Below are 26,801 nucleotides of genomic sequence, written 5' to 3' on the forward strand. Positions count from 1 at the left end.
TCAGGTTTGATGTTTGAATTTGGTTTCCAGCGGGAAGTTTGTATTTCACAAAACGTGCAGCCAGTTAGCACCTGCCGGGCTGCCTGTTTGGCAGCCGGGAAGAGGCCAAAGATTAAATGCTTTTCAAAGATGAATCCACCTCTTCTCCATACCGGTTAGGGGAGGAGAGTGACAGGGAAGAAGTGCATGGGTTTGCCAAGCTGTTCTGTTCCTGCCTGCTTAGTATGTCCAAAGGATTTCATGCAGAGTGCAAGGTAGCCATGGTGCAGTGCTACCAGCTCTCCTTGTCCGGGGTAAAAATGATGTAGAGCTGCTGGAGCTGCAGGAGCCACCTCTGTGCCAGCAATGAATGGCAGGTAATAAGTTCTGCTTGGTCTGAGCTGAGCTTCCATGAAGCCCTGCGGGTCTCTGCACCGTGCTCTCCATGGTTCATGTTTCAGGGCATATGTGCTGCCCCATGTCTGCTGGGCTGATTTGCTGGTGTTCTGAGTTGAACAAAAATAGCTGAAACTTTTACAGACTGGAAGTGGCCCTCAAAAAATGAGAGACCTGTTTGAATGGGGATGCGTCTGAGCTAATGAGTTCTGTTACACCTGAGCTGGCTGTGTGCCTGAGCCCTGGAAGCAAGAGATGAGTGCACACATACCTGTTGCTTGTAACAGGAAGGATTTTTTTTCCTTTGTAGTACTCGGAACATGTATGCTCAGGCCCCTCCTTGGTGTACAGGTATACAAGGCAGAGCACACCCACCACTATGTCTGTTCTTGTCGCTTGCCAAGCACGAGAGGAGTTGTGCCTAGGCTAGCATTGTGTCTGCATCCATGCCATGGTTTCTTCACAACCTGGGTAAACCAGCTGGGGGGGGGGGGGGGGGGGGGGGGAGGAATTAAAACAAATTGTTTGCATAGCTGTTGCCCTAGTAAAACAATCTTTCCTTTAAGCATGGGTTCATGTTAAAGCAAGGGCTGTATACAGCTGGTGCCTTTTAAAAAAATCCCAGAAAATAAAATCAGTGGATGAATGGAGAAAAGCTGACAGTTATCAGGAACAGAATGTGCTCCCCTGAAACACTGATTTTGGGTTGCTGTCGTCTTTGTTCTTTGCTGTGGTCAATGCAAGTAGGTCCCAGTCACGAGCTTTATCCCTCTCCCTTAAGAATATGCATATGCTGGAGAAACTTGCTGCCCTGGGTACCAGCTGTTCCCACTGCTGTCCCACCCCATTGAAGGGATTCTGTGGACAAGGTGCAGCGTACCAGGTCTGCTGCTGATCAGATTTGTTACTAAATCAGGTAATGGTTTAGTGGAAGTTGTGTAGAAGTTTAGTGTATGATGATGTGTGCGACATCAAAACTGGGTTGGTAGCCTTTCTGGCACTGTTCTTTAGAACATTTTTTTTTTTTTTTAATCTTCCCAGAAGCTACTGCATGAAGATAGAACATGTCAATTATTGCCTAGATCATGAGGATACCGACCTTGTTGTACGTACACTGGTATGCAGTCTCAGTGGCTCAGGTCTTGAAGACTTGGCCTTTCTTTTATCCCTGCAAAACTCACTTTCAGTCCGTGATAGATCAGTATTCAGCCAGTTACAAATAGCACAAATCCTGTTACTTGAAACAGGAAGAAATTTTTCTTTGTAGCATTTGTAACATGTACTGGCATCCATTATCACTTAGTACATAGATATCTAATGCAGACTGCGCTCATCGCCCCTTCTGTTTCTCTTACCCTGAAGAAAGCATGCTCCATCAATTAACTTTACATACTGCACTTGCTTCCCTGTGCCTGCTTTTCTTTACTTATAGTCTGGAGATGAACACTGTTCTGTGTCCTGCAGATCGCTGTCTGTGACAGTAGTCTTTGCAGTGCTGATTTCAAGTGACCCTCCACCCTGACCCAGCTGTGCTAAAAGATCCTGCCAGTGGTTCCCTGTGCGGGTATCTTCATTGTCTTGTGGAAGGTTGCAGATCAGCCACAGCAGCATCTGCTGATCTTTCAGACTTTGCCTCAAGAAGATACAGAAGCTCCTTCTGAAGGAGGTCTTGTCCTTCCATCCTGGTGCCAGTGAGCAAGGCGCCAAATGCAAGTGCTCACCTCAGCAGCAGTGTAGTGTCTTATCTTCTAGTAGAGTTCCAGCTCAATCAAAAAGCTCTAGTATCTCTCCCCTGCCCAGGCTGGTAGCTTTTCCTGATAGTGCTGGTGGCTCCTGCTCCTGGCTTCTGATGAGGGTGCTAGACTAGACGAACTGGCACTGAGGGCATCTGTGCTATCTTCGTTCCTTCTGCAAGTCAACGCTTGGTGGTGAAGTACTTTGTCTTTTATTGAGCTTCATTCACCAGTTTTAAATAATAACGCTGTGATTTGTACAACTTCCAAACCTCTTGGGTGCCATGTGTTGTTGGACCCCCCACCATGTGGGGGCTGTTAAAGAGATATCCCGTTTGGCCATTCATAATCTGTACTGAGTGTCCTGTATTGTTGTTTGGTTTTTTGTATTTTCTCTCTGCATGATGGGAATGGGGAGCATCCCCACCCCAAATTCTGCCATATCCAGTCCTACAAGTAGTCGTATTTCATTCCAGAGCATTCACTATGAAGGCATTACTAATTAGCTGGCAGGATGAGAAAAACATAATTATTTGAGTGTATTAGTCAACTGTATTCTTTTAATGTGCCTTTTAATATCGTATCACGGATGGCCTCCAAGTAGTGCGAGGTGTTAACTTGTGGGTGGTAGAGCAAACCTGGCATAAGAAGAGCTTGGTAGATGGGAGGCTGCAGCCCTTGACATGCAATCTTTTGGTCTCTTTTCTGAGAGTGTGGGAAAACAACCAGGGTAATGTATACTGTCCAGCAAAAGTCAATGTATGAGACAGGCCAAGGAGAGGACTGTGGCATGGTGCCATTAGAGGTCACAACAACCTACTGCTGTTGCAGCAGACTTAGGGAAATAGCATTCCTGTTGGAGAGGGAGCCTGCTGCCAATGTGTCAAAAGAAATTCTGCAGATGAAGGAAAATTAAACAAAAACACTATTTTGTTAGCAAAGCTGGTTTACCCTACAAATTTCCTCTTTCCTTACTCTACTCCAAATACAATCTTGTGAAAGTAATCCCAGTTCCCAGCTTGTATTGGTTGGCAGGGCTGTCAGTAGTGCCCTGTCAAAAATTTCTCCAAATCTAGAAGTAACCATCAGAGTTTGCTGTTTATCACCTTTGTTTGTCTGCCTTGTGTCCCACTAGCTTGTTATCAGGTTCAGAGCTGTTTGGCACATGGGCTGCCTCGAGCTTGTGTGTTTGCCCCACAGCCTTGTCCTGTAATTTTTGCAAAGGGACATAATAAATAAGAACATAACTCTCTATTTGAAAGGGAGTCCCCTAACTGTGCTGATGGCAGTAAGTAGTGTTTATTAGGAAAACTATTTATGTTCACTGTAAACAATCGCTTGATGTCAGTCGTCTTTATGTTCCTGTGTCACTTTTAATCTTTTGGAAAGAAATGAGACTTATTTATTCCTTTTAGCTGGGTTGTTTCCTAACAGCTTTTGGACTAGGTGACCAATATATTTAAGGGAAGAATATGATAGGTATTTATTATCTCCCAAGGGAGGTGGAAGGGGACTAATCATTCACAAGCAGTATAAATGAAGCTCGAGGAAGACATATGCAAAACCAGGAAAGGGAAATGATTGAAGGTCCGTATGGATCCAGAAGGATTCTGAGCTCATGGGAGAGAAACCACTGAGGGTTGCAAGATACATAGAAGCTATACCTGACACGTGAAATCCCTGATTTGAAAACAATTAAATGTTAGAAGAGAATTTCAGGGAAATATTATGTCTGTTTGCTTGGCTCTCATGCTCTTCTTAGGCATCTGCTTAAGGCCACAGTTAGTTAAGAGTTGGGATTTGGAGGCAGGTGGACTTTTTGTCAGACCCAGTACAGCCATTCTGAAGTTACTGGTGCATTTGTAAATTCAGACTAGCCCAAGCATTGCTGCTTCTTGGCCCTGGACAGGTCATGGTAAAGGAGTTTGGACCTTTATGAGGGAGAGAGGTGGAAAAATGAGGGACAAAGGACAAAATCTAGAAGGAAGCAGACTCAAAAATTTCCATAGTCGATATAATTGCTCATGTGTAATCATTGTGCTTGTACAATTTAATTCACTTAATTTGTATGTGTGTCTGCGCTTGCATAACTTCCACCATCTGGTTGCTGCACTGTTCACTGGCTATCAGTGTAGGTTGTGGTTCCGTGGGCATTTCTTTAAGTAACTGTGATGGTTTAATTCCATTCTGCCTTGAAGAAAGCCAGACTGAAGAATGGAATCTAAACTAAAAGTAACCCAGGGAAATAAAAAGCACCAGTTTTAACCTGGTTCTGTTCCTGCATCCAGTACGCAGCTCAGCTGCATAAAAGCCTGTCTGAAAAGAAGAACTGCCAGTGACTTTTTCATGTCTGAAGCATTTGTGAAACTGCAGTCTCAGGGAAGTGGGTATGAAACCACTACCCTAATCTGTACTGTGTTTGTTCCCTGTCACACTCTGTGCAAGGCATTTGCATGCCACATCAGAATTTGGCACATAACATGTCTTTGCAGGCAGTGTGTGAAGGTCATTGGCCAGAGAAAATAGGAATATGCAAGTTTAAGTGTTTATTGCTGATGTGAACCTTATTTCAGTTCCTCCAAGTAACTGCTTCAGATGCTTTAGATCACTTTGTTTTTCATTTCCATTAGAAATGAGAACTTGTTCGTAATATCTTCTTCCTTTCTTCCCAGATAATCTGATCAAAGCCATCCTGTCAGCAACCAAAGATTACCGTTTAACTCCAGCTCTTGACAGGTAAGATGAGACCTTTAGACTAGGGGGAGTAGAAGTGATTATGTCCCACATCCTAAATAAATCTTGTTAGATATTTTTGCCAGAAATTATTGCAAATACATTTGGCTGTGCTTGGGAGGTAGATCGGGAACCAGAAACTGAATCCTCTTTCCAGTAAATCTGTAAACTCTGGAGACCTCTGTTAAGTCAAACATGAGTAGAAAAAAGCATTTACCTTTTGACTATTTCCTAATCTTTTGTTTCATATAGTGTTACAGTATACCTCTTGCCCCTTTTTCAAAGAAGTAAATAGCAGGTTTTCAGTAAACACATGACTCTTTTTCAGCCTTTCTGACAAAGCAACAGGATCAAGAGAAACTCGTAAGAGGGAAAGAAGGGACTGGCCTGTTTTAACATTTCACTAATAACGTCACTCTTGAAGCAGGAATGTGCGGTTGTGTTGGCCAAGCCCATGCCAGGGCAATCTCCTGGGTCGCGTGGTATTTGAATTGATGCCTTTAGAAGAAGCTCCTTTGATTCTTCGGTTCTGTTGTAGAGGTTGCTTCTGAAACTCACTGCCATGTTTACAATCAGCTTCCTAATGATAGTCCTTTAGCCTTTCCTATCCTTGCTTTTTTGTCATTCCTTCCCTTTGCCCTGCAATTTTGGTTTAGTGCCACCTTCTGGATTAGAGGTACTTTATTCCAGAAGCTGTTGGAGGTTTTTAGTGGGACATGGTCTCTTTTCAAAGTCCTGGTACTACTTCTTTCCAGGTAGTGATACTTCCTTGAACGTGGGCTAACACCACAGTTCCTGCTTTCTAAACACATTGGGTTTATTTCCTGGCCCAGCTCCCCTTCTGCCCACTTTTCCATGACAAAGCTCATAAGCTTTTCCAGCCTTTTCGTAGGTCTCTGCATCTCTCATGTTGACTGTAGAGCTTGGCCACTGCAGTTAGAGTTGGGAGTTACTCTCGATGTGAAAGTTTATTTTTAGCTTTTTTGCAATCTTTTGTGCTAATTTAGGTTGCTTTGAAGTTTGCCTTGCCCTCACAGCAGTGCCCGATAGGGTTAGCCGTCAGAGTTTGGATTAATTTGAGAAAGATGTCCAGAAAGCAAAATCATTTTACAAATGACCTTCTCAGAGATTTTGCACACAACTGAGTTTCACCCATAGGGTTTTATCTCAGCTCTGTTTGGAGAGTTAAGATTTTAATCTGTTGAAAAATCCACATATAGATTATTTCAGAAAGTTGCTTATGAGAAATTAGTATTAATGACAGAGGGCAGGTGGAAGATCCTTGCAGTGAAGGTTAATGTAATTGTGACCCTTGCTGCTCACCTGTTTTTTGAGGAGTAGAATGTTTTGGGTTTTTTAAAAGTCATCTCTCAGGAGGTTGTGAAACAGCCACTCAAGCATGAGCTGCTCACTTTGGATTTACGTTCTTTTTAATGGGTTTGGTGCAGAGATAAAAACCACCTGACTCTCAAACCTTCATGGAACATATACAGAGTCCCTGAGATATCAAGTACAAGTAAGACCTAAGGAATGAGCTAAAAATGTATTTCTATAGTATTGCAGTAACAAGGTTTGGTAGTGTGTAAATGCACAGGTATCTTGGGGAAGTACTGTTGTCTTGGGAATTTTTGTAATAAATGCAAAGCAGATGATGTTGATTGTGTGGTACATGTGCCTCACAGACAAAATACCTCGCAGAGCCCTTCCAAGTGAGCAGGTCTTAGGAAAGATTAAAATTGAAACTGATGTGGGAGAAAGGGACAAGAAAGACTTGGGGTAACAAGCCGCAAAGCAAGAGCCTAAAGCAGTAGGTGGATGGAGTTGCAACAGAGCGGTTGTTATGAGAGAGAGCCTGGGTACTGTAAGAGGTGTTAAGGCTACCACAGTGCTGCTCTTGAAAACCTGCTTGGTGAGTAGGACATAGATGAAGACTTGGCTATGCTTCCAGAAATGTTCTTCAGCCATGATCATCAATGAATTACAGTGCTGGCAGCAATGGGTTATCTGCCATTTTGGATTCCAGAGGAGCTGATGGAGCAGACTGGTGAGGGAAGGTTAGTTACTTTGTCATCTTGTCTCAGGCTCAAAGGAGAGCCCAACAGTTTGTTCTTCTGTGGCAGCTCCAGTGTGCTGGGAGCAGGGCCTTGGGGTCTGGCTCACTCCCTTGCTGTTCACTGGTCATCACCTTGGAGCAACTGGAGAGGGCCTGACCTGAGGGACCTTTAAAGGTCCCCATCAACCCAAACCATTCTGTGATTCTATGATTAAGGGCTGAAAAAATGTCTTAGTGTGAAAGAGTTAGCTAAGAGACACAGCTAAAGTATGTGAGGTACAAGGAGTCAGACTTAAGAGATCTTGTGAACCCTTCCACTTGTAAGCTCTCAGAAGTCTAGTGGGCTGATTCTAGCAGCAGGTTCACTTTCTGTTCAGGATGGAGTTACACCAACATTTTCTTGCTTGGCAAGGCCAAGCTGAGAAGCTGTATTTGCTGCTGCCTGCTCTCAGACTGTAGCTCCCTGCAGTCTCCTTGTGCTGCTGCTGTTGTCTGAATAGGGGCTTTAAAGTGGGTCACTGAAATGATTCCAGTTTAGTTTTTCTCTTGAAGTCACTGGAATGACCCAAGTTATTTACAGAGCTCTGCTCCCACTGAAGAGTTGGGCTGGCACAGCGCTGCGGTGGCAGCACAAGAAGCAGGGGCCGGGGGGGGGTGGGGCTGGGGAGGGTGGGTGCTGCCGAGCCTGTTGACACCAGCGTTCGTGTAACCATCCGCTGAATGCAGATTTCCCAGGGGAAGGGTGGGAGAGGCAGGAGAGGTGGGCTCAGGGCAACGCATGAGAGCATAGGAAGGAAAGGGGATTAGAGTTGTACGGTGGGGAGTCTACACAAAGCCTTTGGTCTTGTCCCCACCCAAGCTTCTCCATTTTTGTCCTCCTTCACAAAGCTGTCCCTTGAGATGTTACGTTCACTTGCCTCCTGCAAGCCCTGGAAATGAACTTGTTTGTTTGGTTGATTATCCCTGTGCCAAAAGGGTGTCCTGATGCACCTTTCCTGACACAATGTACCGACATGGTGCTGAAATGAGGCAAACTCAATCCTTCTGGGTATGCCTACGCCTTTCATCATCCCAAAGCAGCTTTGCCAACTCACTCCAACTAATCCCTCTGTTGTGAATAGAGTTGTGTTAATAACTAGCAGCAGCTGGAGGGCATGTGAACAAATGTTCATGCCTGTAACGTAGTGCGAGTGATGCCGTGCTTTCTTAGTTTTCTTCATGACTATTATCGCACCTTTGTGTTGAACTGCTTACAGCAACCACCTTCTGCTCCAGGGCAGGAGGTAAAGCTGCAGCTGTGATTGCGAGAGTAGTTGCAACTCAGCTCTGAGCTTTTCTGGAAAAGATTGGAGATCTAGGAGACTTTCTCTAGAATTGGTGTCCTCTTCCTTCAGAGCTGGCATGACTTTCTCCCTGATGTAGATGTCGGTGGGCCTCATCTTTGACACTTTGGAGTTCTTTTGCCCTCTGTTGGCTTATCTAGGCCCATTTATATCACTGACACTTTCACTGCTTGCTTTGGTGGCTCCTCCAGTGGCCTGCCCCTCATTCTGCAAATTGATCAGGGCTTGATTTCTAGTACTATGGCTCTTCTGCTGGCTGGACTTCCGTGGATTTTTGGGTTAAATCTCTGCCATGATGACCTGTAAATTTCCTATGAAAAGGTTTCTGACTGACCATTTTGTGTTGCCTCCAGGTGGTAATGAAGGAAAACTGAAAGTTTGAGCTTGTAACTAACACAGTCTGTACTAATGCGGTATAGAAACTAACAAGTGAGGAAGGAATTTGATAGAGCAGGAGAAATGTGTGTTACTCTGGCTCAGGTTGATAGCACCAGTTTAAGTAGCAGCAGCCAGATCAAACCAGAATATGCTAAGCCTCCCTAAGCACCAGTTACCCTAAAGATGTATTTTTTAATTATTCTGTTATATCTTTCCTCAAAGCCTTTAGTTCCAAAGTTGCATAAAGGAAGGCTTTGTGGTTTTTCTCCCCTGACAAATCCCTAAATGCACTTTGATAAGAGCGGAAGAGGAAGTAGCAATTGCTACAATGCATACATGTGTTTACAGTGCTATATTGTTCAGGAAGATCTGTTTGAATCCCAGTTTTGGTATAGATGAACTCAACCTCTGAGCATCTGTGTCAAGAGGCCGTACATCTGGTTGCAGTTCCCAGCTGAGGGCTTTAGGGAAAGTCTGTCTCGTGTGGAAAGTCCATGACCCTCCTTCATACCACCCTGGTTGCAAACTGGAACCTGGGCTGTGTCCGATGTGTTCAGTCCTTGAGCTCTTGTGGAAAAGAAATACAGCTTTGATGTAGTATGTAAGCAAACAAAAAGGTGTTTGGATACTTCTTTGTGGAGAAACAATTGAGCTGTAACTGATGCTGCTTGTACAGTGTGCTTTTACAGCCAGAAACTTGCCTGGAGCCAGCAGTGACTTTGCAGGTTTCCCAGGCTCAGGCACCACCAGTCAGTGCTGACTGTGAAGGAGCCCAGCTACAATGGTATCAAGTCTCCAGACTTCTGGTTGGGATGTGAGGTCAGGTGCCTGATGTCCCTGCCAAATACTTCCCTTTCACAGTTCCATCAGAGTGGCCCTGCAATCCTCTCACTGTCCCACAGTGCAATGGCCAAAGCTGGTGAGACCAAGCCTGCTCACCTTTTTGCTTCTCCTGATCAAAACAGTCTTGGCTGCCCAGACCTGATGTATGTACCTGGTGTGCAGAACCCAGGCAAAGTCCAAGACTCTCTGTATCTGCATCATGTGCACCTGAAGAAAGCAGTCTGCACCTGAGTACTGCCATCTGTGTGTGCAACAGAAACTTCCAGCTTTGCAGTGAGAGTGAACAGAGTACTTTTGAAAGAAATTCAAGAAAAAGTTGCTAAAAGATCAAAGATTAGACCTTAGCGTCAAAAAGATACTAATGAAAAATCTTACCTGCGGACTTAAGGAAACAGGAAGACACATTTAAATATGGCAAGACCACAAGCGCGTAAGAGTGATCCAGGCGTGAAGCTGGGCAAAGGTGATTGACTTGTCAGTTATGATGAGTAAAGGCAAAACCATTCAGTTGAATATTTGTTTCATTTTGAGGGGGAAAGATAGAATGATGTCCTGTTTTACAGCAACAATGAAATACTTTGTGTATTTTCATTAATAACTGTGAGGATGTTAGATGACAATTATATGTCTTTTTAAATTGGTAAGCACTGAAGAGTATTTAAAGAGTTAAATAAAGAATTCTTTTTGTTATCACTGTTTGTTTTTTAAGCCTTCTTGAAAGGTTGGATAGAACAGCAGTTCCTGAAGAAATAAAGGAGAAGATGAACAGATTACTAGCTCGGTTTTGCAGGAAAAGCCTGGAAAGTTATACCTGGGACAGAGATAGGATGGCAGAGTAATTGATGGTGCGTTGTCTTGGGTTTTGTGGAAATGAAATATTGTCATGTAGAGGATATATTTTTTAGCTTGATTGATAAAGGTAACCTTTTAAAGGTAGACATTAGTTACTTGTCTCAATCCATTATATTCTGATTCTACACAACAGTGTTGTAGACATACCCTTTTAGGAATGGGATATGTCACACAGCTGTAAAAAGTTACTGTTAAGAATTAATCCTTTAGTGACACTTCTAGTGTAATCCTGCTGGCAGGTGTTTGCAGTGGTTAAAACCAATCTGGAGGAAATGTGAGATTACACTGGAAAATTTGCCAGAGCCAGAGACCGGGGAAGTAAGGAGCCGGAGGGCCAGGCCAGTCTAGACCTTGTCATAGGGCCCTTCTCTGAACAGTCCTTTACTGGAGCCAAATCAAAAGTCAGGCATCTCAGAGGTGACAACGCAGGTCATGCTTACAAGATGAGGATTATGTTCTGCAAAGCAATGACTATAAAAAGAGCATTGGAATGATGTACATAAAGTCTCTGTGTAAAAGGGGCCCTGCTTTGAGCAGCATTAGCTCCGCATGCTGGTCTTCCAGAGTCAGTGCTGCGGAGATCTGGGTTGTGACTCAATGTCTAGGAGAGCTGCCATGCTGTAAGAGATGTGATGAGTTTGCTCCGGTTTATATGGTCAAGAGAAAGTTAAGAATAGGCTTTGATCAGTCTACAAGTACTGTGTGGGAACAGGGCCATGAAGAGAGGCTGCTGGAACAGCTTTGGCTGGTGGAACTGGTTCTTTTATCTCCTATATTGCCAGTCTGACCCGTGGCTGATTATCCACCTAGAGGCAGACGTTTACACACGGTGGTTTGTAAGTGGATTGCATGCAGATGTGGAGGGGACTACTGACAGTAGATGGTGCTTTAATTTAGCAGAAAAGGGAAGAATGCGATTAGCCGGTTTGAGACTGAGACAAACATATCTGTATTAAAAATTGGTAAGATCTAGCATCCTAACAGTAAGTGGGAAGGGGATAGAGGCAGGTGTCTGTAGCTTGCAGCCTTTGGATTTCAGCACGGCATCCTTCAAAACATAAAATTAAGGAAAGTCATGGCCCAGAGACAACTGGGTGGAGAAATGGCAGTATTGCACCCAAAAGTCTCCTGTTCAGGAGATAACTTTCTTATCATAATCACCAAAAGAGCGTGTTTTCATCTAAAACTTCACCTGGCCAGAACTGACCTATTTCTTTTTCCCCTCCTGCAGCACCTTTTCCCTAAAGGTCTTGACAAAGCTGCTACCATCTCTGTCGCTGAGCTGACTCTTTCCCTTCCCTCCTTGACACAATATACTGCCTGAATCAGATCTTGCCTCTGCTTTCTCCTTGTTGCCAGAACTGTATTTTTTCTGTGCCTTTGTCTATAAAGTTCTCTCTCTGTTGTGATTTGATTATCACAAACATCCACACTTCTTCAGCCCTTAGGCACTCTAGCACTGGGCTAGTATGTCCATCTTCTTGAGGAGGTTTTTTTCTTTTGGAAAGGCTGGGATCTACAGTGAAACTTCATCTGGGCCGGAGAAGCTGTTCCTGAGTGTTTCTTGGTGCCGTTCACTCTGCACATATCTCCAGCTAATGGCTCTGTCAGCAGGGTAACCCTCAGTGGTTTAGCTGAGCCTTTTAAGCGCACTCCAGCCCTGCTCTGCAAAGTCGGACCCCACATAAGCAGAGCTTTCCTCACGCTGGCTCTTTAGATTGATCACAGTGAGGACAGCTTAGAAGAGACCAGTCAACAGTGCCTGGGACTAGGAAGACCGCCTAACCCAGAGATCTGCTCCAGACAACTGATTGCCTTGGACCTTTTCCGAAAAAGGCTCTGCAGACACGTATTCCTTCAGTGAACTACCAGAGATGGAGGCAGGCTGCCAGAAGAGCCAGCTGCGTTTGGGATTAGATGGCTGGAAAGAAGTCCTCTCTCTGTCTTCAAAACAAAATCACTTTTTAACATCTGCTGCAGCGAGTTCTCGTGACTCGTAGTTCCACGAGAAACTGTTCTCTTCTTTCTCTTTCCTGTTTCTTTGTTAATTAAGGTTATTTTCCTTCCCCTTCCTCACCCATTGTGTCTCCATATATGTTTCCTACTGGATGAGGTGGGGGTGGTATCCTTTTTCTACCCATTTAGTGGTTTTCTGTCTCTTGAAGTCTCATGATAACTGCAGCAATTTCGCACTCAGCAAGGTGAGCACACCCCAGATAACCTGGCAAGATATGCCTGCACTCAGAAAATTGCTTGGAGAGAGGACTTCCTCACTAATCCTTTGGTTTATTGTTATTTCAGTGCTAAATGAATAATGAGAAGGTTTAAGTAAACAGATGGGTTTTATTCAAGCCCATCATACCAGGGGTGTGGGGGGAGAGGAGCTGCTTGTCCTGACAGCTCATCTCATTAGGCCACACGTGGTGTGAGGTGTTGAAAGCAGTTTATCACGTGCAATGCCTGGGCATGATGGAGTGACCTGAGGATCAAGTGTATCTCTGTCCTTCCTTTAATTCTTAATATTCCAAAAGGTTTCCTGTAGTTCTCAGATAGGTGCAAACTAAATATGTGTGGCTCGGTGTGTTTGAAGTTATGTTACAAAAATCGCCTCTTTCCTCTGTTTCTTCCACAGTCTCAGCTGCCGGCGATGTATTATTGTGGGAAATGGTGGAGTACTTGCAAATAAGTCGTTGGGGTTAAAAATTGATGACTATGATGTTGTTGTCAGGTGAGTCTTTGGCATTGCAGTTGTTTTGTCACATATTTTGTTTCTGTATCGGTTCACGTGCTGTGCAGGCAAATAAACCTACGCTAGTGACAACATCCATTTGTATGGAAGCATTAACTAATATGGAGGGGAAGAAGACCCAAGAGCATATAAATGTTATAAGTGGCGATCACATCAAAGGGTAAAAGCACTCTTCAACCATTTCTTTTTCCACAGCTGTTTGGGAATGTGGTATCTCCTATGATCCCACTTGAATCTTCTCTTAGCTCCTTTCTAAAAGCTGCTGCTTTTGCAGTGCCCTTAAGTGATGAAGCAGTGAAGCATACTCTTAAATCTGCTCCCAGATATGTCCCCTCGGTAGCTCAGGGAAGTATTATTGGTCATACATGTGTAGTGTTCCCTGCGACCTACACTGCATAGTTAGGATGTGAAGAACTAAGAACGGTGCACCACAGGGTCTTAGGAAGCAGTAAGCCTCCATGGGTAAGGACTCAGTAATGACTAAACACCCACAGGTGTGCCCTAGAAACTGGGAGTAAGTTGCCTGTTTCGCTGTGGATGATGATGTCAAATAACAGGGCAGAAGCAGAGTGGTGTAGGAGTGGAAAGGACCACAAGGTTAGGACTTCTTGCTTTTGCTGAGGACCTGGATCATCGCCATCTCGGAATGCCTCAAAAACGTGCTATGTGAAATCACAGGTCTAGTCATCACTCTCAGTAATAAATCTGTCAAGTCAGGGAGGTGTTCTGGGTGACTGGAGATTAACAAACATAATACCTGTACTAATGGAGAGTGAGAGAGAGTGTGTGTGTAGGAGGGAGGGGAGAACATGCTCTAGGGAGCTACAGACCCATTAGTCTGACTTGAAGAAAAATGCAGAGGTTTATAGCAGGTTCTGAATCATGACTAACAAAATAGTGCAGTGGTAAATAGGAAAAGTAGGATAAACCACGGTATAAGTTTATAAAAACTGGTTTAACATAGTGTAAGTTCGATTTGTTTTTTTCCTTAGTAAGATAACTAATTACATATTTAAGGACATGTAACTGATATCATCTCTCTGAACTTTAGTCAACCGTGGGACGTGGTGGCCAATAGCAAATTCTTAGTTAAGGTGGAAGAAAGGGATTAGTAAAAGAATTTAAGGCACAGTGGAATTATAATGTAGCACGGTCTCCTTTCTCTCCCATGCACTAGTAATGGGCACGTGAAGAAAGAACGGAACGTACATAGAGTAATAAATACCTTCAAACTGTGGACAAAAAGACCAAGAAGATCCCTTTCAGTCCTTTGTTCCTGTGCGCAGTTCCCCGCTTCCCTGGCAGTGCTTTGGACACAGGAATGACTGTCCAGAACAGGGTGAAACTTTTACAGCCCTTCTCCTAGTTTATCCCACCATCAGTTGTTAGCAAAAAGCTCTTACTGCTCATCATAGTCTGGTGACTTGCAGGTATTTGAGCTGAATTAAAATTCAGTTACAGCCTTTTCTTGGGCTCAGACTGTTCAAAAAGTAGCAAGAGAACAGTTTCAATCCATCTGGACTAAGCCACCCACTAAGATTTACATCAGAAAGTCCACTATTTAATTTCTAAATGAAAAGTTCAACCTTTTCTCTGCACATCAGTAAATCTAAGTCAGTTTGCAAGCTAAGAGGATAAGAGGGCAGCTAAGCACCTGTGCTGTTTGCGGGATGGATAAAGGAGAGAAAAGTCAACTGTAAATTTTAAATGAAGCCAGGTGCCTGAATGTGGGACTCCAGAGATGAGAGCAGACTTCTTAAATGTATCCAACTGCTTCCTTTACTCCAGTGGGAGTTGGGGAAATCCCTTGTGTTATAGCATCCTTTTTTATGGTTGCAAAACTTCTTTGAAGGATCAAATTTGGGAGCTAGGAGGTGAATTTTAAGGGAGAAAACATGGTACGTTTGTGGATAAAGAAATGGTCCAGCAATATGTGGAGATTTTGATGCTCGTGTTACCATGTGAGGGTTGCTAATTACAGCAAGAAATTTTGATCTTATGGTCAAGAGAGCCAGATCAGTTTTGACAGTTCTAAAACAGTTTGGAGTGAGTTAGTTACTGTTTTTCGTTAACTGGATATTATCAGATTTCAGTGCAGATATTATTCCCAGCTGTCATACTGTTAACCTGGCAGGAGCTTCTTGCAGCAGTAAGTCGTCAGTGCTCTGAAATGCCTCCTTAGAAGAGATTGCAGACAGGGGAAAAACAAGTGTGTATCTGAAATTCCTGGTTGGAATGATATAGCGATTCACCTGATGATGATACTTTAGTGCTATTTGAGAAGGTCTTCATGGTGCTAAGGTTAGGAGTTAGTGCCTCTAAGCTCCCTATATCATTAGTAGAGATGGACAGAAAAAAACTCTTATGGAGAAAACTGCCTGTCTGTGGGCAATACAAGGAGACCTGGCATCCTAACTGAGGTTTTCTAAGATTCAGCTGTGGTTTATAACCACCAGTGTGTCCTGCCCGAGAAGCGGTTCAAGCTCTGTAGTATGCACCTTCATGAACATTGGTTGTGGCTGCCAGAGCTTTTCCTGGTCCATTGCCTGCGCTGCCCCTGGAGCACTGACCATGGGGCTGACAGTGCTGGCTCGTTAGGACTCCATCGCTAGGACTCCATCAGCAACTCACACTCTGGCCTTTTGCTGGACACCTGAGTTCATTTCACTTGGGGAAATGGTTTGGTTTGTTTCCTATCTAGATACAAAGCAGGGGTCCCAGGTTTTGGGAGCTGTAACAAGGTAAGCATCAAAACAGTGAACCCAGCAGCTAGGGGTGGGGGAAACCCTGCCCAAGAGCTACTCACTGACATTTGAAATAACTGCAGATGGTAGCCTTCCCCTCAACTTCAAGACGTGAGATGAAAATATGTAAAGAAAGCTAGTTATACGTAGTACTTTTTGTATTTATTTCTGTTACCTTTAGGGCCACATGCTTTTACATTACGTAGGATTATCTACCCCGAAGAGACACAATGCCTTGAGGTTTAGGTAACGGCTGTAGCTAAGAGTGAGTGATGTGTGAACACGCTGTCAGCAACAGAGGAAAAAGCAAGGGATCAGGCTGGCTGGGAGCACTGTTTTTGTAGGCAGACAAGTCTCAATACCTCCAAGTCAGGTTACAAAGCGAGGGTTTATAAACTACAAAAAAAGGCTACATCTCCTGTATAAATCATAGTGGTGCTAATTCTTTATATTCCCTTTAATATTTTATTCCTAATGATAAAATAAGTATTTTTATTCAAAATAATAGGAATTTATTCCTTTTAATTCTGAATAGAATTTCAGATTGTATACGGGGATTTTCTTCTGCTAAAAGGTTTCCCACCTAAAATGCTTACCCAGGCTGAAAAAGACAAATCCAGATCCTCATTAACATTCCTACGCGGCAAAATTTGCAGTCCATAAGCACTTTCCAGTATATTGAACTACCCCAAGTCAAGAAGGCTGCAATAATTCAAGCAGGCAATGCTGTTCCATCAGGGGTTGCTGTTTGATGTCAGCAAGATTTGTATTCCAAGTTACTTGAAATTTCCTCAGCTTTGGGTTTCTGGTTTTGAATAGAGGTTCTGAATAACTTTAATGTCATGAAAGTCATCATTGCTGTTAACACCAGAGCAGTTTGTTTTTTGAAGGGAAAAAACTTTGTCCCTGAGGGGTGTTTTAACAAAAGCGCAGCTAAATACATAGCATTCCTTTGGATATCAGTGTGCCCAAGAGCAAAGCTGTGTGCCTGCTTGGGTCTTTTTGGAGTGGGATGCGCTTCCACAGCAGAAACTCCTCCGAGTCCGTGAAACCACAGTGGTGCTGAGCCTTACCCCAGCTGCGCAGCCCAACCCCTTCCTTTGTGTTGGCATTGCAGGGCAGCTCGCCTTCTGGATGGGCCACTTTGGGGAATTAAACCAGGTGGAGATTGTTCTTTCGGGGTTTTTTGAAAATTATTAGCTGGTTTAATTCCCTAAACAGTCTCACTGCAGATAAGATGAGCAGCATAAGCTCTGGACGGTGGTTGGAGCATGAGACCAGTTTGTTTGCTTAAACTGCCGTGGAGCTGTATCCTCTGTTTCAGCACAGTCTTGCAGAATCCAAGTAAGATACCCCAGGAGCAATGGGGTGTTAAAATATTAATGCTTAGTTTGTAACTCTAAATTTGAAAGGACAATATTTTTCAGTTTCCTTTTCCAAAACTTCCAACCCAATTTAAATAACGAGAGTGGATATGCAGAAATTGTTTGCATTATATTGAATGAAATAATTTAAATTGCTTCCAATTAAACTCTTGTCAGTTGGTATAAAGCTTCATAAATATTTGTGATGAGGAATTGCAAGAGTTAACGATTGCTGCTGTAACAGCTGAGTACAGGGAGCTCTTGCCCAACAGTGACTGCTGTATCATCAACTTGCATGAGTGTAAGTGGGATTCCATGACAGTGTCTTCTCTGGTTGCCCTGCAGGCTGAACTCTGCTCCCGTGAAGGGCTTTGAAAAAGATGTGGGTGGCAAGACAACTCTCCGAATCACATATCCTGAAGGTGCAATCCAGAAAATGGAGCAGTATGAGAAGGATTCCCTGTTTGTTCTGGCAGGATTCAAATGGCAGGATTTCAAGTGGCTGAAATACATTGTTTACAAGGAAAAAGTGGTAAGAACACTGTCAGATGACATTGTGAAGGTCACCTAATGGGAAACGGTGGGCAGGCATGACATCACAGTCATATTTGCCACTTTTTGGTCCGAGGAGAGTTCCTCTGTGTGTCCTGCTGCATTTCGGTGTGAAGGCTTTTTTTTACCTCCATGGACTTAAGCTTTAGTTAAATATGTTTTACAAAGACATCTCTCTTCGTAACCTGACCTTGCATCTCAGGTGAGGCTTTCTATTCAAGATTATGTTAGCGTGTACTATGAACAATTAATTCAATTTTTATTTATTTTGAGGAGTATATAAAAGGACTGGCTTTTGCATGGGTTTTATGGACTCTTAGGATTTAAGAACAGAGAAAGGAAAAGAGCACTGACAAGGGGAAGAAATGGGAGTTTGGGGATAAGGATGTGATGGCACAGGCGGGGAGGAGGAGGCATTGCAGCAGTAGTACAACTTGTTGAAAAAACTAGTCTACAGACTTAATGTGACCTCTGGAATAGCACAAGCCTTTATATTTCACTCAGTTATTGCCTGTACTGAGATTCATGCCTTGTGTTTGGCTAAAGTGCCACCCAGAAGAACAGTATCAAGTCTAATTTTAAAGCACTGAAATGGTGAATTCACCACTTTCCCCATGTAAATATTTTGTCCCAATCAATTGCATTAGTGCCCTTCTGAAGTACTATGGACCTGTTACTAGTCAGGGTTGTTCTCTGTAATTCACCCATCCTAAATGAAATCAGATTGTAAGCGATGACTTCTCATTCAGTGGATGGTTTGTCTTTATCTGTCATCATGAAATCCAGGATAAATGCCCTCTATTTGGGTATAGTTCTTGTTTTACAAATTGTATGTATCTGTTTTCAAGTGTTCTTTAATGATTTTTCAACAAATAACCAGAGAAACAGATGAATGCTCAGAGTTTGGGATGTTATGTCGTGTGTTTAGAGACAGAGAGAGGAGGTTGGCAGTTCACCATATACAGAACGGAACAGTCTGGCTATATAGTTGTATACAGTTGTCACATAGATGGCCTTAGGAGCCAATACTTTGCTTTTGTCTCACACTGGCACCAACTTGCAGTTCTTTTCCCGATACCAGACAGCTGAAGTTACCTGTCAGCCTCTGGGCCAGCACAAGTGGGCTTCCGTTACATGAACAATTGAGTCAAAAGTAATTTTCTTTGGTTTATGTACACTCTTATTCTTCATTCTGGGCAAGGGAGAGCCCTGGCAATGTCAGTGCACTGCAACCTGAACACAGTTGTAGGGACTCCTACTGCTTAGCTTGAAGTTCAAAGGATGGATTGGTTTGCTTCAAAACAAATTAAATTTCCACCTGATGCTTGCAGTCGTGCAGCAAATAGTTTGTTAAAACTTACTAGAAGATTGGGGAGAGGGATTGCAATAATCTCAACTGAGTGCTTCAGTGCCCAGCTTGGCAGAGGGCAGAAAGAACTTGAGTTTCTTGCATTGCACATTACTTCAGTGCTCTTGTGGTTGGCTTTTATCCTTCATTTCTTTGGAATAAACACTCCATTTTTTTCAGCTCTTGTAGGTCATGTTTTCTAGATCTCTTGCAATATTCCTATTGCTCTTTTGAATGCCTGCAGTTGATTCATCTTTTTCTTGAAGAGCAGTGCCCAAAAATGTACAGAGTACAGCAAATAGAGAGGAGCAAACAGCTGCTCACTAGCCTTGCAGTTCTCATTCTTTATACACCCACTATTCAGCCTTTTCCACAGTGACATGGGACTGAAGGCGAGTGTCCAGCTCCTTGAGACTCCAGGTCTCAGGAAGAGCTGAAGAGCAGTTATCTCCCCAGCTCCACACCCTGTGCTTGTTGCCATTGGCCTTTCCTGCCAAAGACCAGCACCATGCACTTGGCCCTACCAATGCTTTCTTCCAGAGCACTTGTTCAATTTGCCAGGTTCCTCTGGCAAAGCTTTCCAGCGTAGCTGCCTGCCTTGCCAGATTCGTGTCCTCTGCAATTTAATAAACATACTTGTTACTCCATCATCCACATGGACAATGAAAACAAGACCCCAAAGTAGTAACATCCTTCTACAGTGAGCCCACTGAGAACTCCTGGATAGTTTACTTGTATCACAGTAGTATCATTAGTTAACGTTTTTTGGCATGTTTGTGAAAGTGATACGTCAGAAGCCTTACCGAATTTGAGTTCATGTCTTGCTTCTCCCCTATGATTTTTTTTCCTGTATAAAGAAATACTGGGTTTTTTTCTTTTCAGTAGTGTTTCACCCTTGACAAATGGGCCTGGGTTGCTACTCAGTCTTCGTTATTTTTTTCAGGTGCTTACAAATAATTAATCCTGCTGTTCTGAGAAGTGAAATCATAAATCAGCTCTCTTCCCTGTTTTTTGCCTGCTTAAGGCTAGGCACTACTTATGCCCATTTTTCAATCCTTTGACACCCCACCTGTTCTACACGAGTTCCCAAAGGGAATCATTGCTAGTTTTTGAGGCTGCTGAGTCAGTTCATTGAATACTTCAGGATACAGTCTAGGTGACTGGAAAACATCTGGCTTGTCCTCTCTAGTCTGATCTCGATGAGGCTGAGATCCTGCTGTCACTGGCTTTAGCTGCAAGCAGGTGTCTAGCACAGCTGCTTTTTCTGGTGGAAACCAATGCAAAAAGTGCTGCCTCTAGCTAGAAGAAATGACCTGGTGGAGAACTAACAGTGCTGTGGGAATAAGACGTAGGCGTCTGTTTGTTCTGGTAGTGAGTGTTAGTATTTTTACCAGTGTGTGGTAGGTTCAAGATGACAAATGCTTCTCCAGTGCTCTCTGTGGAGAGTTTTTGTTCCACTCTCAGCTGATTTTCCAGAGAAAATGGAGTTTCTTCCTTTCCTGGATTCATCTAGAGGTGCTTCCTTGACCTAGGATCTCTGTAATGCCACTGATGCCTGTTCCTCTGCAAGACTTCATCCCCGCTGCAAAGCAGTGGTTACAGTCAGGAGTCTGATCTCAGGGCAGAAATAAGGGAAATGGAAGCATCCTTCTAAAAAATGTGACTGCTGTGGATATGGACACAATCCTCAAAAAAAAGGGCCAAATTCTGCCCTCTGATGTTTTCTTTGTCCCTGAATGTTGATAGCAACTGCGTGTGTCTGTGATACAGTCACAGGTGGGGTGTGAGACACTCTGAATTTTTTCAGACACCAGACCTGGAGCTGCTTGAACAGAGATTCTGGGCCAGACACTAGGATTATTGCTTAGTCCTCTTTTGGGTAACTCAAATCAAGGGGAGTTTGACTGAAAAAGAGTAAATGAAAGGTGAATGGCTATTTATTGCTGGGGTCAGTGGTCAGATAAGCTTATTCTCCCTGCAGCTGAGAGGGATTTGCTCTGTATTATGTTAGTCTTTTGGCAGCACTTGCATACTAAGGAAGAGATAAGTGCTCTGTAGAGAGGATTGTCAGGAGATGTTATAAGGAAAAAGAATCAGTGTGATGCAGAAGCAGCAGCAAAATGGTGAGGCGTAGGATTTGATGTGTTACATACAGTGTGGTGCAACAGCCTTCTGGAGATCTGGGTGATGCATCAGTGCCCTGGGACACGCTATATCCAGAAAGAGGAACAGTGGAATATTGACCAAAGTGAAGTAAAGAGCAGGAAAAAGTAAAGTAGTAGTAAAGTAAAAGCCCAGCTGCTTTTTATTTCACACTAAAGCAGAAATACCTGCCAGGAAAAAAAAAAAAAGGTGAATCTAGAAAAAGAACAGGTTTGGCTAAATACTCAACATCAGCAGCAAAACAAAGATAGTCTCTGTGGTAGAGTTCTGGGAGAGCTGGCACTCAAAATTGCAAGTCTTCTAGCAAGTTAGGGCAGTACTGTGTCACTGGAGAGCATAGACCTGTCTTTAAGAAAGGGAACTGAGGAACCCTGGTAATCTGATTTCAGTCATTTGACGAGCATTAGAATAAGCTGAAGGAGAAAATAATTGCACTTGTTGCAAGTGATTGGGGGGAAAGGAGTATGGGATGGAGAAAGGGGATATGGCTACAGCAGGAAGCATTGCACCGTGCTGATCTAATATGTCGATGTACAAGTGGAAAGGAAGTGGGTTGGAGTCCCACAGCCTGCAGTTGCATGAATCCGTCATTATCGCTGAAGGGTCACAGATGTGAGTTGTTCGTGCGTCTGTAGTGACTGGTCTGGCGGTGCTGACTTGCAACCATTAATACAAGAGCCTGCTGACACTTCCAGGCACCCCTTCTCTGATGAAAAGGCTGCTGCTAGGGTGTCCCCAGAGGGGGATTACTCATGGACAATCACTCAGAGTAGTTTTGCCAAGAGGTGTTACCCTAGATATACCCATACATACCTATACAAGGTGATCCACCTTGCCACTTCCCACTACCGTACGCTTCTGCCTCACCCTGGGTCTCTCAGTGACAGAAGTTCTTCTACCCGAAGTATCAGAGGAATTATAGGGTGAGGGAGGTTTGGCCATATACTGCTCTTCCCTGTTAAAATAATGGTCAAAAGCTGAAATTTTCTCTATTGTGTGGAGAGTAGGCGCTTCCTGAAACAGAGGAATTTACAAGCACCAGTTATACAAACCAGCCATCACAGCCTGATGCTGAGGCTGGGTCCAGGGTGTTTTTTGCCCATCATTAGTGAATCAGGAAGGAGCTCTCCTCCTTGATAGGGCTCACTGCCCTGAACATCTGGCACATGGTGGTAAAGCAGCCAAGTGAGGACAAAGGTTTCGCCAGGAATTGGCAGCTCACAAGCTTCCTTCTTATGGTAATGAGCCTACGGATGCTTCCAGCAGGAATCTCTTCAGCCTTTACCAGGAGGAGTCACTTGTGCAGTAAGTGCCTGCGGCACCTTGAAGCTCTCTTTGATAGTGAAAGTCATAGGAGCGAGTGAGCACCTGCCTGCGAGTGAGGCCAAGTTTGGTTGCCTGTCCCTTGCAGGGGCATGCCTCTGACAACTTGCACACAGCAGTGATGCCATCTGAAAAGCAGTCATCCTCAAGCAGATGTTGAGACCCCACCAGTGGGCATGACATCATGCCTCCTCGTTCATCACAGCGTGTGGCTGCTGCTTGTGGAGATCTTGTGGGATGTGACAGCAGTGGAGACTGGATTTTTTTTTAACCTTTTATTTGGGAGCTACATTTCTGCTTTAAGTTAACAGGTTACTTCTAGTCCTGCTAAAATGTATGTTACGATACCTTCCTGCCTTGATCAGCTTGTGTTACTGTGCTAGAGCCAAGCCCAAGCTGCTGCCAGAGCCCTCACTGCCTGCTGAACTTTTGTTTAGTGCTTCCCTTCTTCGTTACTTGGTGGCCTTGTCATGCTGCGTGTTTGCTAGGGCAGACTGTGAACGTCACAGTCTCGTAGTACTCTGCGGATTCCTCAGATTCTGAAATAGTCTTGCCTGGGGGCTGTCTTGCATCACTGACAAAAAAAAAAAAAAGTGGAGCCACCATGCTCCTCCTGTCAGCTTGCGGAATATTGTGAGGCTGTGAATCTGTTCCTGCTGCCCAACCTCAAGTAAAGCTTCAGCCACATGCATGTATTTCCAGCTTGGTTGGAACTTCAACCCAGCATGTGAACAGATGGTTTCTTTGGGTCTGGGCTAGGGAGGGAGAACTTGCTTTTTCCAATGCTGTCACTTGCCTTTGGTGACAAATGGAGTGGCCACTGCCACTGGCAGTTTCAGTCCAGAGTCTGCTTCTGGATTGCAAATATTTTCTTTCCCTTTCCTCCTTTCAGGGGCTTGTTGCTTTAAAATATTTTGTATACAGTTGGTCTTTTCAGTTTTTAAAGGATGTGAGAAAGACTCTTCATCTCATTTTGGTGGAGCTGTAGATCCACCGCTGTTTGTCTTAATGCATTACGAATGCAAAGCTCGGTTACAAATTTGTGATGCTCGATCCTGTGCTGAGACAGAGCTCTAGCCCATCTGCTTAGAGATATGCCTGGGTAGGCATTGCCTTGTGTCCTCCTGCTCTCCTTGGGCTTGGGTGGAAGAGGACAGAAGCTGGACTTGCTGCTCCATCATAAATGAGAAGAAGCTTTTGAATTGGGAAGTCACCTTAAGGGTTTTGTCCCATTTCTTTCACAAATTTGAGTTTAAATACCCGTTTATAACTAATCCCTTCAGAAGTATAATATGGGAAGGCATGGCTGGTGAGTAAGGCAGCCAACGTGCATAAAGGACGTGACGAGGCTTGCACTGGGGCAGAGGCAGGAAAGCCTTTTCAGTGGTGCTTGTCCTGTGGTTCTAGCACACGGTGCAAAAGACCATTTCCACGCACAGACCATGGTGGGGTTTTAGGAGGAACTGATAGAGAATACCTTATCACATCATCAGGATGGTTCAGTGCCTCAGTCAAAGCAACTGAACCATTACTAAATGTTGAAGCAGAGAAGATGCCTTATAATAAAGTGAAAACATGATGCAGACTCTTCTGGCTCCTGCCAAGTCTGTGACTGAGAAGAAGAGGTGGGAGAGTCTGCGTGACATGTTCTCTGGAGTATATTCCATATTCCTTTAACAAAGAGTAGCTAGGAGTTAGTTTGCCTTTCTGGGGTGATGCTTGGGACAATGACTTTTTTTTTCCTAGGTTTTCTTCTCTCTGTGGGTGTAGAAGGCTAGTCCATACTGCCTGGGGGGTTCTGCTCCCACAATCAGGACCTGCTCCCCCAGTGCAGTGCATTGGTGGGAATGGCCTAAGGGAACCAAGGAAGGCTTGCATATGAAAAAAAATCCTTCTCTGTGACTGGCCTAGGAAATCTGAGCCATTTCCAAAAGTAAGGAGAAGTATGAACACTGCTGCCCTATGAGAGAAGGTGAACCAGGTTTTTTTTCCAGTCGTGGTTAGAAGAGAGGCTGGAAAATATATAGGTATGCTATAGAAAATCTTGTCCCTGCTGACCATAAGAGGGAGAAGACCTTAGTTCTGTATTGTATAGTTTTTAACAAGCTTTCAGGTAGCACTGTGATGAGGACCATACAGAAACCTCAGGAGACAAATGACCCAGTTTGCAACATGGGCCCTGGGGGAGACTTCCTGGCCGGATTCCCAAAGAAGGTTGCTGGTATGGAAAGTGCAGGTTGGAGCCTGCCCTTCATACATACCTGCATACAACAGGCGTAATAAGATTAGGCAGGTCACTACATAGCTGAGAGCGGTTCCCACCCAGGCATACTTAGTGCGTCTGTTAGTACACCATCGAGCATCCACTGGTGGCAGGGACTGCTCTGATGCCATTGCAGTGTGCCTTCTTAGTGTTCAATATTATCAGATGGATGCATGCTGGACAGTAATACTTTTCCGCCTGGATTGGATAGTCATCAATATCCACAAGTCTGTAGCCACATTCACCTAAGCTTCTGGGACAGATGAAGAAAATAAAAAATAGCCATAAGTACGCTATTTTCTGGATGAAAACATTCCATCAAATGTATGCAAAAGGTATCAAAAGTATGCAAAGTATCTATATTTGTAGGAATAACATAATTGATGACCCCAATTTTAGACAATTTCACCATAAAATTCAAATAAAAATTGTTGATTTGCCTGTCCCTGCAGTCATTCCCGCACCATGCATGGTTTATGTCCTTTTAGGTTTTTTGTCCCTTGCTTTGCTTGCTATTACCCAATCCAGACTTCCTGGAACTATACTTCCTATTAAAAGATGAGAAGCATTTACTCATGCTGCACTTCTGTAGTCCTTAAAGAACCTTTATCCCACATACACCAAGACAGCATCATCTTCATTTCTGGCTCAGTAATCCTAGCTGTGCCATGGAAATCAGAGAGCTCTGGTTGGATTCTTGTACTTCTTTAGCTCCTTTTTCCTCACATCATTCTTTGATAAAGGGACCCAAGCAGAATTTACCCCCTGAAAAGACTGAATCATTGCCCTAGTAGGACATCCTTTCTGGAATTGCCTCACCATCCTGCTTTATCCCGAGACAATTTCTTCCTAAAATGGTCATCTTCTAATCTCTTCTCATGTCTGCTGCCATCTAACTGTAACAGTTGCTGTCCTTTCCTAGATATTTGATCATTCCTTCCTTCTTCATTCATGGCTCAGGCAAAGTCAAAAAAAGATGGATAATTTAAAGAGTTGCAGTTTTTCCACATCTCTTTTGAAAAGCTAACATGAGTGAGGGCCAAAGACATGTAGATGTGGCACTGAAGGACGTGGTTTAGTGGTGGACTTGGCAATGTTGGGTTAATGGTTGGACTCGATGATCTTAAAGGTCTTTTCCAACCTAAATGAGTCTATGAAGACGTAGCACAACTGTCTTGAAAAAGCATCAGGAGGGTGCTCATACTGTACTCGCCCTCTTTGGCAGGCTCTGGCAATGTGCAGACATCAATATTGTGCAAGTCCTGGTAGGTGCATTTCAAGGTTATAGTGCATGTAAACTCAGGTTATACTGATTAACTGCAGTGATCAAAGATAAACTTGGAATAGCTGAGGGAACATAAAGAAAGTCATTTCGAATCTGATGCTGATCTTAATAAAACACACAATTCTATGAACAGCAGAGCTAATTAAATTGTGTGATGCCTGTGGATTTATGTCCTGCTCCCTCGTGCCTCCATTTTGCACCGCAATACTCTCAGATTTCCCCCAAATCATAAATACCCAGTGTGCTCTGTCCTCCCTTTTATCCCTCACTACTGCCTGGTGGTTGCATGCTGGCTAAGACGTGTGTGTTCACTGGCCCATACGTATGTGATGGGGCACCTGGCAGACCAAATCAGCAAGTGTGTGCTGAGCTCACACGGCATCATCTCCACCTGGCCTCACATGTAGGTATGTGGGTGTCTCTTTCATCCAGACATACATGGCTTTACCACCCGTGCAGCCAGTGCCTGCTGAGGATATTGCGTTGCCCACGTGTGCGGCAGATGTTCCTCCATACTGGAGCAGAGCTTTGCAAATCCAACACATGAAAGAAGTCAGAGAACATCGTCAACAGCGAAACTGAGACGTCACCCAAAGGGTATCAGCTATTCATGCAAGTGTTAGTAGAATAAAGATGTTCTGTGTTAACACTTCAGTAAAGAACTACAAGAATCATTTGAAGTCTGCAAAGCCTCTCTTAG

At 43.9% G+C, this 26,801-nt stretch overlaps 1 protein-coding gene across 6 annotated transcripts in view; it reads left to right on the forward strand.

Annotated features, from left to right (window-relative positions):
* ST3GAL3 (ST3 beta-galactoside alpha-2,3-sialyltransferase 3) overlaps positions 1-26,801 on the forward strand; it is a 184,189-nt gene that overhangs the window by 116,774 nt on the left and 40,614 nt on the right. For all 6 annotated transcript variants that reach the window (XM_055724698.1, XM_055724700.1, XM_055724703.1 and 3 more), the window contains 3 exons: positions 4,781-4,844; positions 12,943-13,038; positions 17,513-17,699. In XM_055724698.1, coding sequence (XP_055580673.1) covers positions 4,781-4,844; positions 12,943-13,038; positions 17,513-17,699 — 347 coding nt within the window. The remainder of the gene's footprint in view (positions 1-4,780; positions 4,845-12,942; positions 13,039-17,512; positions 17,700-26,801) is intronic.

The sequence above is a fragment of the Falco cherrug genome, chromosome 12 (genome assembly GCF_023634085.1).
Source record: "Falco cherrug isolate bFalChe1 chromosome 12, bFalChe1.pri, whole genome shotgun sequence".
Taxonomy (NCBI): domain Eukaryota; kingdom Metazoa; phylum Chordata; class Aves; order Falconiformes; family Falconidae; genus Falco; species Falco cherrug.